Source organism: Typopeltis vanoorti, chromosome 16 (assembly GCF_054136105.1).
Source record: "Typopeltis vanoorti isolate ZY-2024b chromosome 16, IOZ_Tvanoo_1.0, whole genome shotgun sequence".
Taxonomy (NCBI): domain Eukaryota; kingdom Metazoa; phylum Arthropoda; class Arachnida; order Uropygi; family Thelyphonidae; genus Typopeltis; species Typopeltis vanoorti.
In genome coordinates, this window is record NC_143564.1 from 87,670,617 (window position 1) to 87,685,790 (window position 15,174).

Here is a 15,174-nt window from a genome sequence, read left to right on the forward strand (position 1 = left end):
TGATGAAGAGAGAAGCGGTAAAATTTGCAGAAGAGGCAATACGGCAATACCATCTGTTGTATGAAAAAAAGAAACAAAATGCCCGCCAAACAACGTTAGCTCAATTCTTTATTAAGAAGTAAAATAAGAAATTTATATTCTGAATATGTTTTATTGTCTTCCAGCTTCATGGCTTTTCTTTAACTAGGCCCTGAGACATACCTTAATTCTTTTATAAAAAAAAAATTAAGGGTCAAAAAAGAAATCTGAGGAACGAATTATACTTTTTCCCATTGGTTATTATATTCGATTAATGCGCCTGTTTTAAGGAAATCATTAGACGCACTAATCGAGGTATTGCAAGATATTGCTGTATTCCAGTCAGGAAGAGAAATCAAGTTGGAGTAAGATGAATAGTATTGTTAAGCAGGAGTTGCAGATAAAGAAAAGGTTGTGGAGGAAGTATAAATGAAAAAGGTGATCGGCATACCCATGAGCAGTACAAGGTTCAGACAAAGAGGGTGACCTGTATGGTAATGAAGGCCAAAGCTAATTATGAGAGGAAGCTAGCTGATGAGTCCAAAAGAAATTCTAAAGAGTTATTTTGCTATGTGGCAAGTAAAAAGGAGTGATAATTGTGAAAAGATGACTTTAAAAAGTGTTGATTGTAAGGGAGCAACCGAAGCAAATCAAATAGTTGAGTTACTTAGTGATCATTTTGCAAAAGTGTACCATCTTGGTTGTGATATTGCAGTGCCGGATATGTCACTGAATTAGTTGGTATATTACAGAACCTTAATGCTAACACTGCCATATCGGCATGTGTTACGAGAATTAGCACCTTCTCTGACCAAGCTATTTAATTTAAGCCTCACTTCTTGTCAATTTCCAATAGAATGGAAAGAGGGGGAAATAATTACACTTCATAAGGAAGGCTCCAAGATAGAAATAGCAAATTATAGGCCAATCAGTATATCAGGAGAGTGGTTAAGGTTTTGGAGAAATATATCGAAATTAGAATTCAGGACTGGGTGGACAGAAATATAATACTTTATAAAGGGACAACATGGGTTTGTGAAATGTAGGCCTTGCCTTAGTAATTTACTTTCTATAATAAAGTAATAGTGGAGTTGGATAAAGGAAATCCTTAGTCGGTGACATTGCTGAATTTTGCAAACGTATTTGGAACTCTGGAGCAAATGGGAATGGATCCGAAGCTGGTGATTTTGATTACAAGGTGGCTGATGGACAGATATCAAAGAGTGGTTTATGGAGGAGCCAAGTCCAGGAGAAAGGAGGTGACTAGTGGTGTACCTCATGGCTCGGTGCTGGGTACTCTTGTTTATTTTTTACATTAATGATATCGGAAATAATTCAACAGGAAATATCCACTTGTTTGCTGATGACGCAAAACTGCGGAGTCAATAGTCAATGAAAGTGATGTAGAGATCTTCAGGATGACTTAAATATGCTGGCGGTATGGGCTAAAGCATGAGATTACATGCTGTATATTATATTAATAGAACTGAACTGCAAGAAATTGATGAGGCAAGGAACTTGGGGATTATTGTTTACAGAGAACTTAAGTTTAGAGAGCATACTGCAAAGGTTGCCAAAACAGCACATCAAATTAATTACGTGGTTGTTGAAGAACACTGACAAGTAGGGATAGGGAAGGTATTGTTCAACTTTATAAGGCATCAATAAGACCACAATTGGACTACTGCACACAGATCTGGTCACCTGGAATCCTTGGTGATGAAGAGGATCCAGAGGTAGTGACAAAGATTGTTTCAGTTCTGTGGAATGTTACCTGCGAGGAAAGATTGAAGGTCTGTGGGCTCCAAAAACTAGCTGATAGGCATAAGAGGAGATATCATACCATATAAATTATTAAAGGGGTTTTATAGGACTGACACTGATGACTTTTTTCTGAACAGTTCAGGAAGGGAGAGAACGCGAGGTCATCCTTGGAGATTGTGTAAGAATGTGGTGAACAAAAATCTTAGGACTAGATTTTTTGCTTGGAGGATAGTGAATGTGTGGAATGCGTTGACAGAGGTGGTTGTGAATGCTTTGTCTGTGAATTTAAGGAAGAGAAGCACGAGAAGTACTGTGTGAATAATGGTTCGCGTGTCACTGTAGGTCTCCCGCGACGAGTCTTCTGACTTTATAGAGACACAGCTATAATAATAATAACAACAACAACAACAACAGTTATGAACACATAAAAGGCGTCGTAGAAAGTTTGTCGCTTCTTCGCAATATTTGTTATGATTATATGGCATTTTTTCTCTCTGGCCTGTAGCCCTTGGAGAAACTAAAACGCCTACACAGTCGCTCTCGTGCTATACCCCCACCTCAAAAACATCCACCCTTTGGGCTCATCGCCACGCCGTTCTACCACCCATTTCCACCGACCCTGACCGTCACATCACACCTATCCCTCTCCAGCTCAAAAATATCTCTACTCATCGGTCTTCCACCTGTAATCACCCATCCCACTTTCCCCACCTCAAAGACACCGACTTAAAAAAACACACCAGCCAACTCGGAAATACGCAAATATGTCCCAGAGCCTCTGTAGTGACGTAAGGAACCTTTATCTGGTCTCGACGAAAGGTGAGTTAACCAGTCTCATAGGAAGGTAGGATTTTTTTTACCCCCAGAACAGGCAAACCGACCCAGCGAACACACACGGTAGTCATGAATATTTCCCTTAGGGGATGCAGCAGAGGAGTGAAGAACCCGTTGCATTAATTCGTTGTAAGCCCGTAATTATGGGGGACTCAACCCGTCACAAGGGACGGATGAGAAGGATAGGAGAGGAGATAGGAACATGCTCCACCCCAAAATAACACCTGTGGCCTAAAAAAACTCTACAAAATGCCAACACACTCATGCCCTCCTCACACTACATTTACAGGCTGAATTAATTCATTGTAAACCTGTAATTAGGGGGGTGGATCAACCCATCCTAAGGGATGGATGTAAAGAATAGGAGAGGAGATAGGAATATACTCCACCCAAAATAACACCTGTGGCCTAAAAAACCCTATAAAATGCAAAGACACATGTACTTCTCACGCCATATTTATCATAAAAAAATTAAATGCAATTCCTAATATAAAGCCTGTGTAGCTCAGTGGAAGTGGTGCTTGCATATTCTGTGCTAGGCCGCCCGAAGATAGACTTATAGTTCAAGTCTAGTCGCAGACTGGAGGAACTTTTTCTAAGCTTTTCTTTGACTGTTTCCCGAGTTAGTCGATCTCTGGCATGGGCAAGTGGGTTTTTTTCTCCCTGAAACTCAGGAAAATCGTCCGTAGAACCCACATTATTTCAGACAGTAACACATTCTGTTAGGATTGGGTACCAAGAGATGGCAGAAATATTTTTGGCCGGTCTCTTCATCGGTGACCGCCTATAATTAGTGATAGTCATGGGCCAGCTATCTATGATTGGCTACCGGTGGAGACTGAACTGAAGTCAGTCTCTCAAAACTAGATAGGGTTAAAATGCCTCGCTTACTCCCTATAACTGAATAAAATGCATTAGCTTATTATTATTTATTATTCCTAATATAACGCGAACACAAAGTAACAAAAACAACTATCACAAAGAGAACAATCTTACAACCAAATCACTTAAACTCAACTCCACTTAAGAAAAGCATGAAAAACAAATAACCAACCAAATAGCCAGCAAAAATTAAAAAATATATATCCGCACAATAGTTTCTCTTCTTTCGCGCAGGGGCGTACCAGTCACCATAATGATGTACTTCCGGTGACGCTCGAATCGAACGGCCTATCAAGTAACATGATTTCGTTTAGGTAGAAAATATCGAAGGGCAGGCTATCGTCGTTGTCAAACCAAGGACTTTTATTCAGTTCTATCTCTAGGTGAATAAACATTAAAATGTTTCTCAAGCTATATCAGATCTTTTACTCCAGCTGCATCTTTAGTTCAAGGAAGACAGTTAAAAAATACTTTGTCATCAGTATGATACCAGCTATTTAAAGTTATTGGTTTCTTGTCGAAACAAAACAATAGGCCTGCAGAAATAAACTAACTTTACTGGAGCTTAACAAAACATTACATTTGATTTATGCTGATTTTTTATGTAAGCTCGCTCATTAAGTAAATGAATTCCAATAGGGTTAATGAATAACTAATGAACATCATACTGGAACTGACTGCTGTTTCGAATCTTAAAGTGAGAGAATTAATAAGACTATCCTTTAGGCCAGTGTTTCTCAAACTGTGGTACGCAGACCCCCGGGAGTTCGCGGCAATTTTCGGCTATGCATCATTACCGCATGGAATAAAATTTAAGTTTGAGATCGTAAAACGTTCCTATTGTATCACTGAATAAAAAGGTACAGAGACATCTGCAGGCTGTGTAATATGTTTCTCAACAAACATTGCAATTAAAGACAACTGGGATAAAAGCGGCACTAACTAATGAATTGCATAACCCCTCCCACATAAAATGCTGTATAGTAGACAATCAAAATCATATGGTGCACCGGCAACATACGGTTTTGTTTGAGTGAACGTGTTAAAACTAAGAAATATATAGTGAATGTGTTTCAGATATTATATAAGGAATTCGGTCGAAGAGAATTAGCAATTTCAACTGAACAGTCGGCTTGCCTTTGTCAATTAGTAGCGCGATCTTTTGTTAATACCGCACCAATCATATGAACGTCTTCATAGCTGCTTTATCTCTACTGGTCTACCATTGCTGTCTGTTTCGAGTTCTGCTTTCGCTAGCCATTTGTTGAAGGACTGTTCGTTAAATACGGTAATTTTTTTAGCTTTCAAATTCTTAAGTATGGATCACTGGTTAAAGACTGGATTTTTAAAATGCGCAAAAGAGAGGAGCATAGTAGATACAAGTAGCTGTTAGCAACAAGAAAATGTTGATACTATATCTGGATCAAGTGAAATTGATAAGTGTGTCGTCTGACATCTCTAAAGAACCAACTAGGAAGAAGATGAGAAAACTTCGTAAGTACGATATAAATTACTTGAAATGTGGATTTTCATGGACGGGAAATGAAGAGGAACCTATTCTATTAGGTGTAATTTGCGGTGAAACTTAAAAAAATTAAAGCATGAAACCATGTAATTCAAATCGCCATTTTGAATCGAAACAATGAATGCAAGGATAAACCTGTCGAATGTTTTCAAAATAAACTAAAAAGAATCTCAAAAAGTGATGTCGATCGTGTCAGGAGGTGAAAACATGAAGACTTTAGAAGCTTCATATCGTGTGTCGCTATTAATAGCAAAAGGTGGTGCAGCGGAAACAATTGGTGAAACTTTGGTCAAGCCTGCAGCAAAAATAATAGCGGAAATTATGATCGGAGATAATGTAAAAAGATCTTTTGATCGGATTTGCCTTTCAAATAGTGCCGTTCATCGAAGAATCACTGAAATGGCTGAAAATATAAAACAGACATTGTTATCCGATATACGTAAGAGTCGTTATTATGCGTTGCAGGTAGATGAATCCACCGACATTACAAATTTTGTAAATCTTCTAGTGTTCGTTAGGTACGAAAAAAATCAAAAAATTCATGACGACCTTTTATATTGCCAACCCTTGCCAGAACATACAACAGGAGAAGAAATATTCAACAGTATGAATACCTTTATGCACCAAAACAAGCTTGAATGGAAAAGTTGTGTTGGAATAAGCACAGACGGAGTGAAATCCATGGTCGGATCAAAAAAGGGCTTGTTTCAAGGATTCAAGCTGTTGCACCAAATGCAAAGTCGACACACTGCTGCATACACAGGGAGGCTTTGGCTGCACATATGATGTCTACAGACCTAAGAAAAGTTCTTGATGAAGCTAAAAATCATAAATTATATTAAAGGCCGTCCTCTAAATGCCAGACTTTTCTCTCAACTTTGCAAAGAAATGGGAAGCAACTATACACAACTTCTTTTCCATACCGATGTTCGTTGGCTTTCTCGTGGAAGTCCTTACTCGTTTATTTGAACTTCGGAATGGAATGAACTACAAGTTTTTCTTGATGAAAAGTTTGAATTGAAAACGTATTTACATAATTGGAAATGGCTCAGTCAATTAGCAAAAGTGACAGATATATTTACTGTATTAAATAGTCTTAATTTATCTTTACAAGGCAAGGAAATTTCTATATTTCATGTCCAAGATAAAGTGAACGCCACGTTGGCAAAAATGAAGTTATGGCAAAAGCGGGTTGGTAATGGAGAATTTGACGCGTTTCCATCGCTTCATGAATTGCTCGCAAGTTCAAATGAACAAATTGATGATGTGAAAATTACTATCATGCAGCATTTAAAAAACTTACAAATTAATCTAGAAAAGTATTTCTCTGAATTGGACATTAATATTGAGTGGATAAGATACCCTTTCAATAAAAACAAATTTATGCTAAAGGGTTTATCGTCAATAGAAGAACAACTTTTAGAACTAGCTTCTGGTGGTTTCCTAAAAAATAAATACAGCGAGAATACGTTATCATCATTTTGGCTACAAATACAGAATGAATTTCCTGAATTAACAGATAAAGCTCTAAGGTTCATTTTTCTATTTTCAAGTTCATATCTGTGCGAAGTTGGATTTTCGGCCCTTGTAGATATTAAGACGAAGAAGAGGAATCGCATTATAGATGTCGAACCGCATCTGAGATTGAAATTAGCAAATATAAAGCCAAATTTTGCTGAAATTTTATCTCACCATAAGCAATTTCACTCATCTCATTGGATGATGAATTATTTCAAGTAAGTAAAACTTTATAATATCTTTATAAAGTTTGTTCTATTAAAAATAAATTTTTTTTTGTTTACATGAACATATAAATTCAAATAAAATAGATATTTAATTTTTTAATTTTAAACTAATTTATTAATTTTAAATAATTAATTTTTTAATTAATTAATTAGGGGTACTTGGTAATAATGAAAATTTGCGAAGGGATCCGCCGATATCTGAAGTTTGAGAAACACTGCTTTAGGCTATAGACACAAATCGCCAGGTTGGCGTTCTATACTTATGCAGGACTTACTCCTCTAGAAAGATCGCAGATATCATTTTTTTTTTTTTTAAAGCATTCCGGCCCGCAAGGGTTTTAAAGCCGATAACACATTAGTACCGCCGGCAGAGTTCGAGTTTCACAATTGGGGAGCCCCACTTATGAAAAAAAATATGGTATTACAGTTAAATTAAGGGGATAAAATCCATTTTACAGCCAGTATGCGAAACTCTAGGATCGAAAACTACGATCTAAGAGTTTTATGCCGACGAACTATCGGCGAATTCAAGCGTAAGTGACCACCTGGTAGTACCACACCAAGGCAACTCGAAGCAAAGGTGGAGCAAGCTCCCTCACTATCCTTGATATTTTCTCATAATATAAAAAAAAAAACAGCTCCTAGGAGATGTAATACTGCTTTACATTATGAGGAGAGGTCACTACCCAGACTGGTTTCAACCTTTTTTGAGGTCTCATCAGTGAGTAGCTAGACCTGGATGATATCAAATGGTGTGGTACTACCAGGTGGTCACTTGCGCTTGGATTCGCCGATAGTTCGTTGGCATGAAACTCTTAGCTCGTAGTTTTCGATCTTAGAGTTTCACATACTGGCTATAAAATAATAATATCCCCTTAATTTAATTAACTTCGCCAGAAAAAAATAGCCGTTTGGTTTTTCATCTTAGTTATAAGATGATATAATATATGGGCGCACCTTTCTGGCATTCGTATAGTGAAGGTATGCAAGTTCTTTCACTTAAACTTTGATATCATCCAGGTCTAGCTACTCACTGATGAGACCTCAAAAAAGGTTGAAACCGGATTGGGTAGTGACCTCTCCTCATAATGTAGAGCAGTATTACATCTCCTAGGAGCTGTGTGTTTTTATATTATGAGATAATATCAAGGATAGTAAGGGAGCTTGCTCCCCCTTTGTTTCGAGTTGCCTTGGTGTGATACTACCAGATGGTCACTTACGCTTGGATTCGCTGATAGTTCGTCAGCATGAAATGCTTAGATCGTAGTTTTCGATCTTAGAATTTCGCATACTGGCTGTAAAATAATAAGGGATTTTATCCCCTTAATTTAATTGACTTCGCCAGAAAAAAAAAATAGCCGTTTGGCTTTTCATCTTATGGTATTGCAGTCTTCCAGTAAGCATGGTAGTGGTCTATCTAACAATGAAAATCAACTACAGCATAAAGACATTCAATAACATCCATGTCACACTGAGATTCGGATCCACAGTCAGTAGCTTCCAGAGATTCTGTCAGCTATTAACCCTGCACAAATCATATATCCGCCCATCTATTGAAATTTTATTTTATTTTATTTTTCTTTTATGTTGAGCCCATACACGAGAGATTGGTGGATCAACCTATAGTACATTAGTACCGTGTATGGATTGGGAAAGAAGGTACTTGTTCACATTAGATTTGAATGACTGTAGATTGTATTCCCTAGGGAACACATCAAGGGGACGGCTCTTCCATAGTATAGTGGTTGCAGGGACGAAGGAGAAGAAATTTGTTCTGTGGGTTTCAAGGTGCACTGCGTAGGGATGTTGAGCAGCAGCTGCACGTGTTCCAATGAGCTTAGAACTAAGTGGAGGAATTATTGATGCTATTTCGGATGAACATTTTCCATGGAAATATTTGTAGAAGACACATAGTGCAGAGACCGATTGCCTGTGTGAAAGTATGAGGACTGAGTTGGTAATAAATGGGTCATTAATAAGTCTGATAGCTCTCCTCTGTATGGAGTCAAGCAATGTGAGGGAGCTTTTGGGAGGAGCCCCACCGTATATTGGGAGCAGTATTCGATGGTTGGACGGATTTGTATAAGGTTAATAGCTGTTCAGGGGTGAAGCGAAAGAGAAATCCTAGTATTTTTAGAAACTGAGGATGCAATGGTTGTTATGTGTTTATACCAGGAGATGCTTAATGTCAGGGTAATTCCAAGAAGAGAAATCTCAGATTGTCTGGAAATTTGGGTGTTGTCAAAAATAATACTGGGAGAAAATGATTATTTTATTTTATTATTATTATTTTTTATGAGAAATGAGACAGTACTGGGTTTTATTTGCACTGAAGTTGACTAACTTATCTGAACCCCAATGGAGGATGGCTTGGATGTCTGAATTGAGGGCAGTGGTGATTGCTGTTCTGTAGGTTGAGGTGAGTTGTGTGGAGTAAGGTTTATCAAAAGAGAGGGAGGAGTACAATGCGCTGTCATCTGCAAAATGTGTATTGGTTGGAGGTAAGCTGAAGTTGGTCATTGATATATAATAGGAAGAGGGTTGGTGAGAGGACCTTGAGGAACTCCAGCATTAGTTGAGTGGTGAGAGGATAAGGAGCCATCGACCACCACACATAGTGAGCGTCCAGACAGAAATCTGGCAATCCAATGACAGAGGGCTTGAGATAGACCAAACGATGGCAGTTTGCTTAGCAAGCCCTTGTGCCAGACCAGGTCAAACGCCTTAGAAATATTAAGTCCAACCGCTTGTGATTCGCCAAACTTCTTCATGGCATTTGACAGAGATGTGTGACACATGTGAGTAGATCTCCTGTTGATCGGCAGCGATGGAATCCATACTGGCGGTCATTTATTAGACAGATAGCTTAAAAGGGTAGTTTAGGAGTTGGGAATTGATGATTTTTTCCATTACTTTAGACAGGACTGAGGTGAGCGAGATAGGGCGGTAGTTGGACGGCAGTGACTTGTCGCCCTTTTTGGGAATGGGTTGAATATAGGCCAATTTCCAGGCTGTGGGATAGATACCAGAGTATATATAATGACACAGGACAGGAGACAGTTCTGGTGCGCAAACCTTCAGGACAATTGGAGGAATGCCATCAGGGCCAGAAGCCGTTTTTGTGTTGTCTAATTTAGACAGTATTTTGCTGATCTCTTTCTGACAAAATATATAGTGGGCATTGTATGTTGGGCATCTGGAATGGTTGGGGGACATTTGTCATTGTCGATTATGCGTGCGGAGATTGACCTTTTCTGTAGGAGATGATGCGATGGAGCCGTCTGGATATGATAGAGGTGGAAATAATGTTGGGCAGAAGTTACGGCCGATTGCTTTGGCGAGAGACCAAAAGGCTCAGCTGCCATTTGGACAGGCTGCTAATTTCCTGATTTTTTGCTCTTTCAAATTCTGTTTTGGAAGCATAGATTGTTTTTTGCATTTATTTCGGGCTTGGGTATAAGCTCTAAGGAGGATGGGATTCTTGATCTGAGCCAGTAATGGTATGTTTGGTTTTTTATTTGTATTGCCTTGGCGCATCTTTTGGAAAACCAAGGTTTAGTTAGAAATGGCAGGTCAGAGTACTGTGGGGAAATGTATGATTCCAAGCCAGTGAAGATTACTTTGGTTATGAGCTCAGTGCATGTGTTTGGGTTGGAAGGTCGGAAGCAATAGTCTAACCATAGGAATGAGGCATAGAAGTTATGGAGGCTGTCCCACTTGGCACTGTTATAATGTCAAACTACTCTTGTATGGTAGCGGCTGTGTAAGCATTGCTGCAGTGAAGGGGGGGGATGAATACTATATTGTGGTCAGAATTGCCTAGCAGGCCCTCTACATTCACTATGTATTTCGATGGGTCATTGATCAGGAAGAAGTCTAGAGTATTTGGGGAGTGGTTTTGGTTATCAGGTATTCTGGTTGGAATCTGAATGAGTTGTGCGATGGCGAATGTTTCAGCATCTCTGCCTGCAAGATCTGTACAGCTGGAGGAGGAAAGCCAGATGGTATTGTGGACATTAAAATTTCCTAAGAAGATGATTTCACTGTTGGGAAAGTAGGGCTGAAGAAAGTCGATCTTTATGGAAAAATTAAATAGCTCAGAGTGGTTGGTTGCATTTGAGGAGTGGTAGAGACAGCATATGAATTTGACTGAGTTGGGTAGAGATATTTTCATCCAGAGAAGATCAAAGTTGGGCGATTCTAGGTTGGGTGCTCTCTGGCAAGGTGTGTCGGAGCGGATGTATGCACAGACGCCACCCTTGGGTCGAAAGGAGTTAAAGAGTGTGTAGTTTGGAAGGTTCAGATGAATAGTGCTGGAGGGAGGTTAGATCCGAGTTTCTGCCAGAAAGAGTAGGTGGATTTGGTAGACTGCAGGTGGTTGTGGACACTATTAAGGTTGGAGTTTAGGCCACGGTTGTTGGTAAAGTGGATTTGTAGGGTTCTAAGTCATATGTTTGACCGCAGGGGTTCTGCATGTTTCCTATGCAGTGCCTGCATACTGGTCACCAAGGTGGCTGCTAATGGCATCTCTTGGTTTTTGTACCAATTTAACTTGTCTGTAGTCTATGGTCCAACTGTAGTCATCATTTTGACGTTTTTCTGCAAGTTGTTTTCGAAGATGGCGGCCTTGTTCCCTTTGTGAAAATGATAGATCTGGTCGAACACGTATGCGCGACTGAGGACAAGTGTCTTTGAACTTGTTGATTGCTGCTATTAGTTTTGATGTTCTTCTCGGCGTGTCGGAATTCACTTTTACGAGGCGTGGAAAGTTCGTTCCGTCCTTTCTTTTGTTTACGAGTCCGAAATGATGGCAACTGACGATATTTTTAGGATCGATGTCGCATTCTTCAGCTAGTTTGATTGTCTTCTTTTAGTGCTTTTCCGTTTTCTTTTGGATAGTTCAAAATGACCGAGTTGAATTTTTTGTTTTTGGTCTCCATCGAGTCGTACACCGTTGATGCGATTATCTCGCGGAGTTCATTCGCGGGGAGGAGTGAACTTGCGTTGCGCCGCTGATCGTCAGTTGATTCGAGCTTGATTTTTAGTGCGCGTATTTTGGAGGAAATAGTTTCGTTCATAACACGGATGTGTTGTTCGAGGCTTTCTATTCGTTTGCCTAAGTTCAGGAGCTGTTTCACAGACGGGAGGCACAGCGAACAGAAATAGGGCTAGTTAAGGTCGATATATATCTTGTGCGCAGTTTCGTCCAGTTTTGCGCAGGAAGCGTGTAACCAGTGTCAGCAGAACTCGCTGAATACTGCTCGTACGTCTGGGGAGTTCCCCCCTAAGAGCTTCCTGCAAACACTCCAAGTAGTGCAGAAGAGAGCAGTCAGACTGATTAACGACTCATCTCTTACGAACGCACTTCAACCACTCTCGCACAGGCGTCTATATCTATTGTATGCATATTCTATAAATAAATGTTCTTCATAATATCATCAATAACCCCTCCCCTTCCCTCTATCAAATCCATTGAAGCACGTGCAGCTATCACCCAACATCCCTTCTCAGTTAAACTCCATACTCATAGAACAAGTTTCTCTTCCTCCTTCATTCCTACTGCCGCTGTATTCTGGAACAGCCTTTTCCAAGGAATACAATGCACAGGCCTTCAAATTCAATGTGAGCAAGCTCATTGTTTCCAAATTCTCTTCGCATACACGGTACTAATGTATTATAGGTTAACCAACCAACCTCTCGTGTATGGGCTCAACATATTATAATAAATATTCGACCAACAAGGCAAAACTGATTGGCCGAGGGGACAGCCTGAAATACTGAATATCGACAACCAGTCCGCGTGACCAATATTCACAAATATTTACAAGAGTAAATAATAAAAACATTAATAACGAAGACCTGTTTTCCTTCGTAGTTCATGGTCCGACATTTGTCTAGAGTGTCAACAACAACACTGTTCAACCATGTAGAACATCGTACAACAGGTGCGTGATGCAATGATCTGATATTAGTGCTATATACTGGCGTCCCTACAAACTTCGCGATAAAATCTGATTTTTTTCCAAGAGTTGCCCGAATTACAATAACATTTTTTTAAAAATTTTACATAACAGCATAAAGTAATAAAATAAGTTGGAAATTTGGGAACACAAATGTGCATATATCAATTCTTAACTAATCTACAAATGAACATCGCAAAAAAGACCTCAAGTATTAACATAAAGAGAAATTTATGCTCCACGATTAAAATATTTTTACAAACCACAAATGTCTATATATTTTACCACGTTACACGAAGCATATAGCTATTGATGAGCCTGAGAAAAGGTTATGTAGTCCATGAATAGAAAAAAAAATATGACAGTGACAGTACAAGACAATAGTAAAATAACCCAAATAATAATAAAAAAAGATTATAATAAACTCCATTTCTCCCCTTTCCTTTGCTACATTTTAAAGACGAAAATCACTATCAAGTAGAAGTCTAGTCAAAGCACTCATTCAATATTATTATCGCGTTTTTCTTAAATAATCACATAACGATATAGAAAATTTCCAGGAAAAACAATTATTTTAGTGATAGGATTTGAAAATGGCGAGAAAGGAGATAATGCTGTCCTACGTTAATATAATTTTGACAGCATTTCTTCAAATACCTGACTAACTGGGATAAGTAACTCATTCTAATATCTATATTATTCATTTTTATAACTACTCGATGAAATGGTTTATCAATTACATACGAGTAATTTTAATAAATCATAAAACGTAATACGATAATTACAATTTAGTGTATACATTAAAAATTATTGAACGTACCTGAAACGTGAGCATATGTTAAAAGCTAACGTCACTGACATTTCGAAATACGAAGTTTACATGCGACAGCTAAGTCGCACGCTTTACAAATAAGTCAAACGTGACTTACCTCTGTTGGTTGCACATCCGGCATTAAAAGTGGAACAATGTTCTCACAGAATCCTCCATTGAATACCCAAAACATAAATATAATCCTAAAGCGAGAAGGAAATCGTAGAACGTCCATATTCTCAGTAAACACTAGCTCACTCAGCTTACATATGGCCCACACACCTACTTGCTGTTAAGAGATTATATCGATCACTTCTGTTGTTGCGCATGGCAGTTGCCTGGCAACCGAGTAGCAGAAAGAGGTGCGCTGACGCATAAAACAGGCCATATCATACTGTTAGCTTTCCGCGCTTCGCTTGTCGTTACGTGCATGAAACATTTCTTGCAGGGGCGATTGCGCGTAATATACAAAAGACGTCACTTCCGTCTTTGAAATTACAACGCTGGAATGTAAAGATGACAGCTGTTTCTGCACGAGAAGAGTCAAACATAAAGCGAACGTGCACACAATCTGTTTCCCATGGTAGATAATGAGTCATTTTTGAAAACGCCATATGCGATTGAAAATATTGTTTTTTTTTATAACTTTATCAGCTTTCAAGTATCATCATGCCGTGAGATCAACCTATTTTCGCAAGCTACGTACCATAACCAGGAAACTCTAGCAACGGAAACTTTTGTTTCGATGATAAACAAGAATAAATATAATATTCTGATCCACAGGAATATGTGTATAATAGAAACGTATATAACTGAAGGAACCTTACATATAACAAATCATTGTACACTCTCAAACCTTGGGTTCAATTATTTGAATCCAAGCCACAAAAAAGTTCATTAGAGGATAATAAACCAGATGCCCGCATATTGAGGCCAGTGAAGTCCTTAGGATATACAGAAGCGAGGCCCACACTAACATTAGGAACTACATTAAGATGACTACTATTACCATAGTTCTTTCAATGCGGAGTTCACCCAAGTCGGCATGATTATATAAGTTAATCCGACATAATTAACTTATCCCCCTGAGTCAGGTACTGATTTTCGTCCTCCAAAAAAAAAAGAAACTGTTGAAAATTATCATGTGAAATATAAGATTTAATGACACACACACACACACACACACACACACAGAAACGTATATACCTGAAGGAACCTTACATATAACAAATTATTGTACATTGTCAAGCCTTGGGTTCAATTATTTGAACCCAAGCCACAAAAAAAAGTTTATTAGAGGATGAGAAACCAGATGCTCCAAAGTTCTAAAAAAAAGTTGCCATTCTGTAAAAAGGGATCCCTATTAACTGTACAGAAATGGTCGTAAAAAATAGCGATTAGGTGCTGTTTTGGAATAAAAAATTAATTCCAAGTTTGATAGAACTAAGTCAAGGTTCACTTGCATATGCTCTATTTTAATAATACTCATCTCAATAAAATTTTAATTTCCACTGTTTGTCAGAAGTAAAAAAAAAAAAAAAGCAACGAAAGATATTATGTGACACCTCCAAGGACTCATCGTGAGAGGGCACACTACCCCACTCCATACAACTCATCATCTGCTCTACTTAATCC

At 38.6% G+C, this 15,174-nt stretch overlaps 1 protein-coding gene across 1 annotated transcript in view; it reads right to left on the minus strand.

Annotated features, from left to right (window-relative positions):
* Phm (Peptidylglycine-alpha-hydroxylating monooxygenase) overlaps positions 1 to 13,847 on the minus strand; it is a 285,691-nt gene extending 271,844 nt beyond the window's left edge. The window contains exon 1 of the mRNA XM_090406196.1: positions 13,658 to 13,847. Within this exon, the coding sequence (XP_090262322.1) occupies positions 13,658 to 13,774 (117 nt within the window). The 5' untranslated portion in view covers positions 13,775 to 13,847. The remainder of the gene's footprint in view (positions 1 to 13,657) is intronic.
* Positions 13,848 to 15,174: the final 1,327 nt, after the last annotated feature.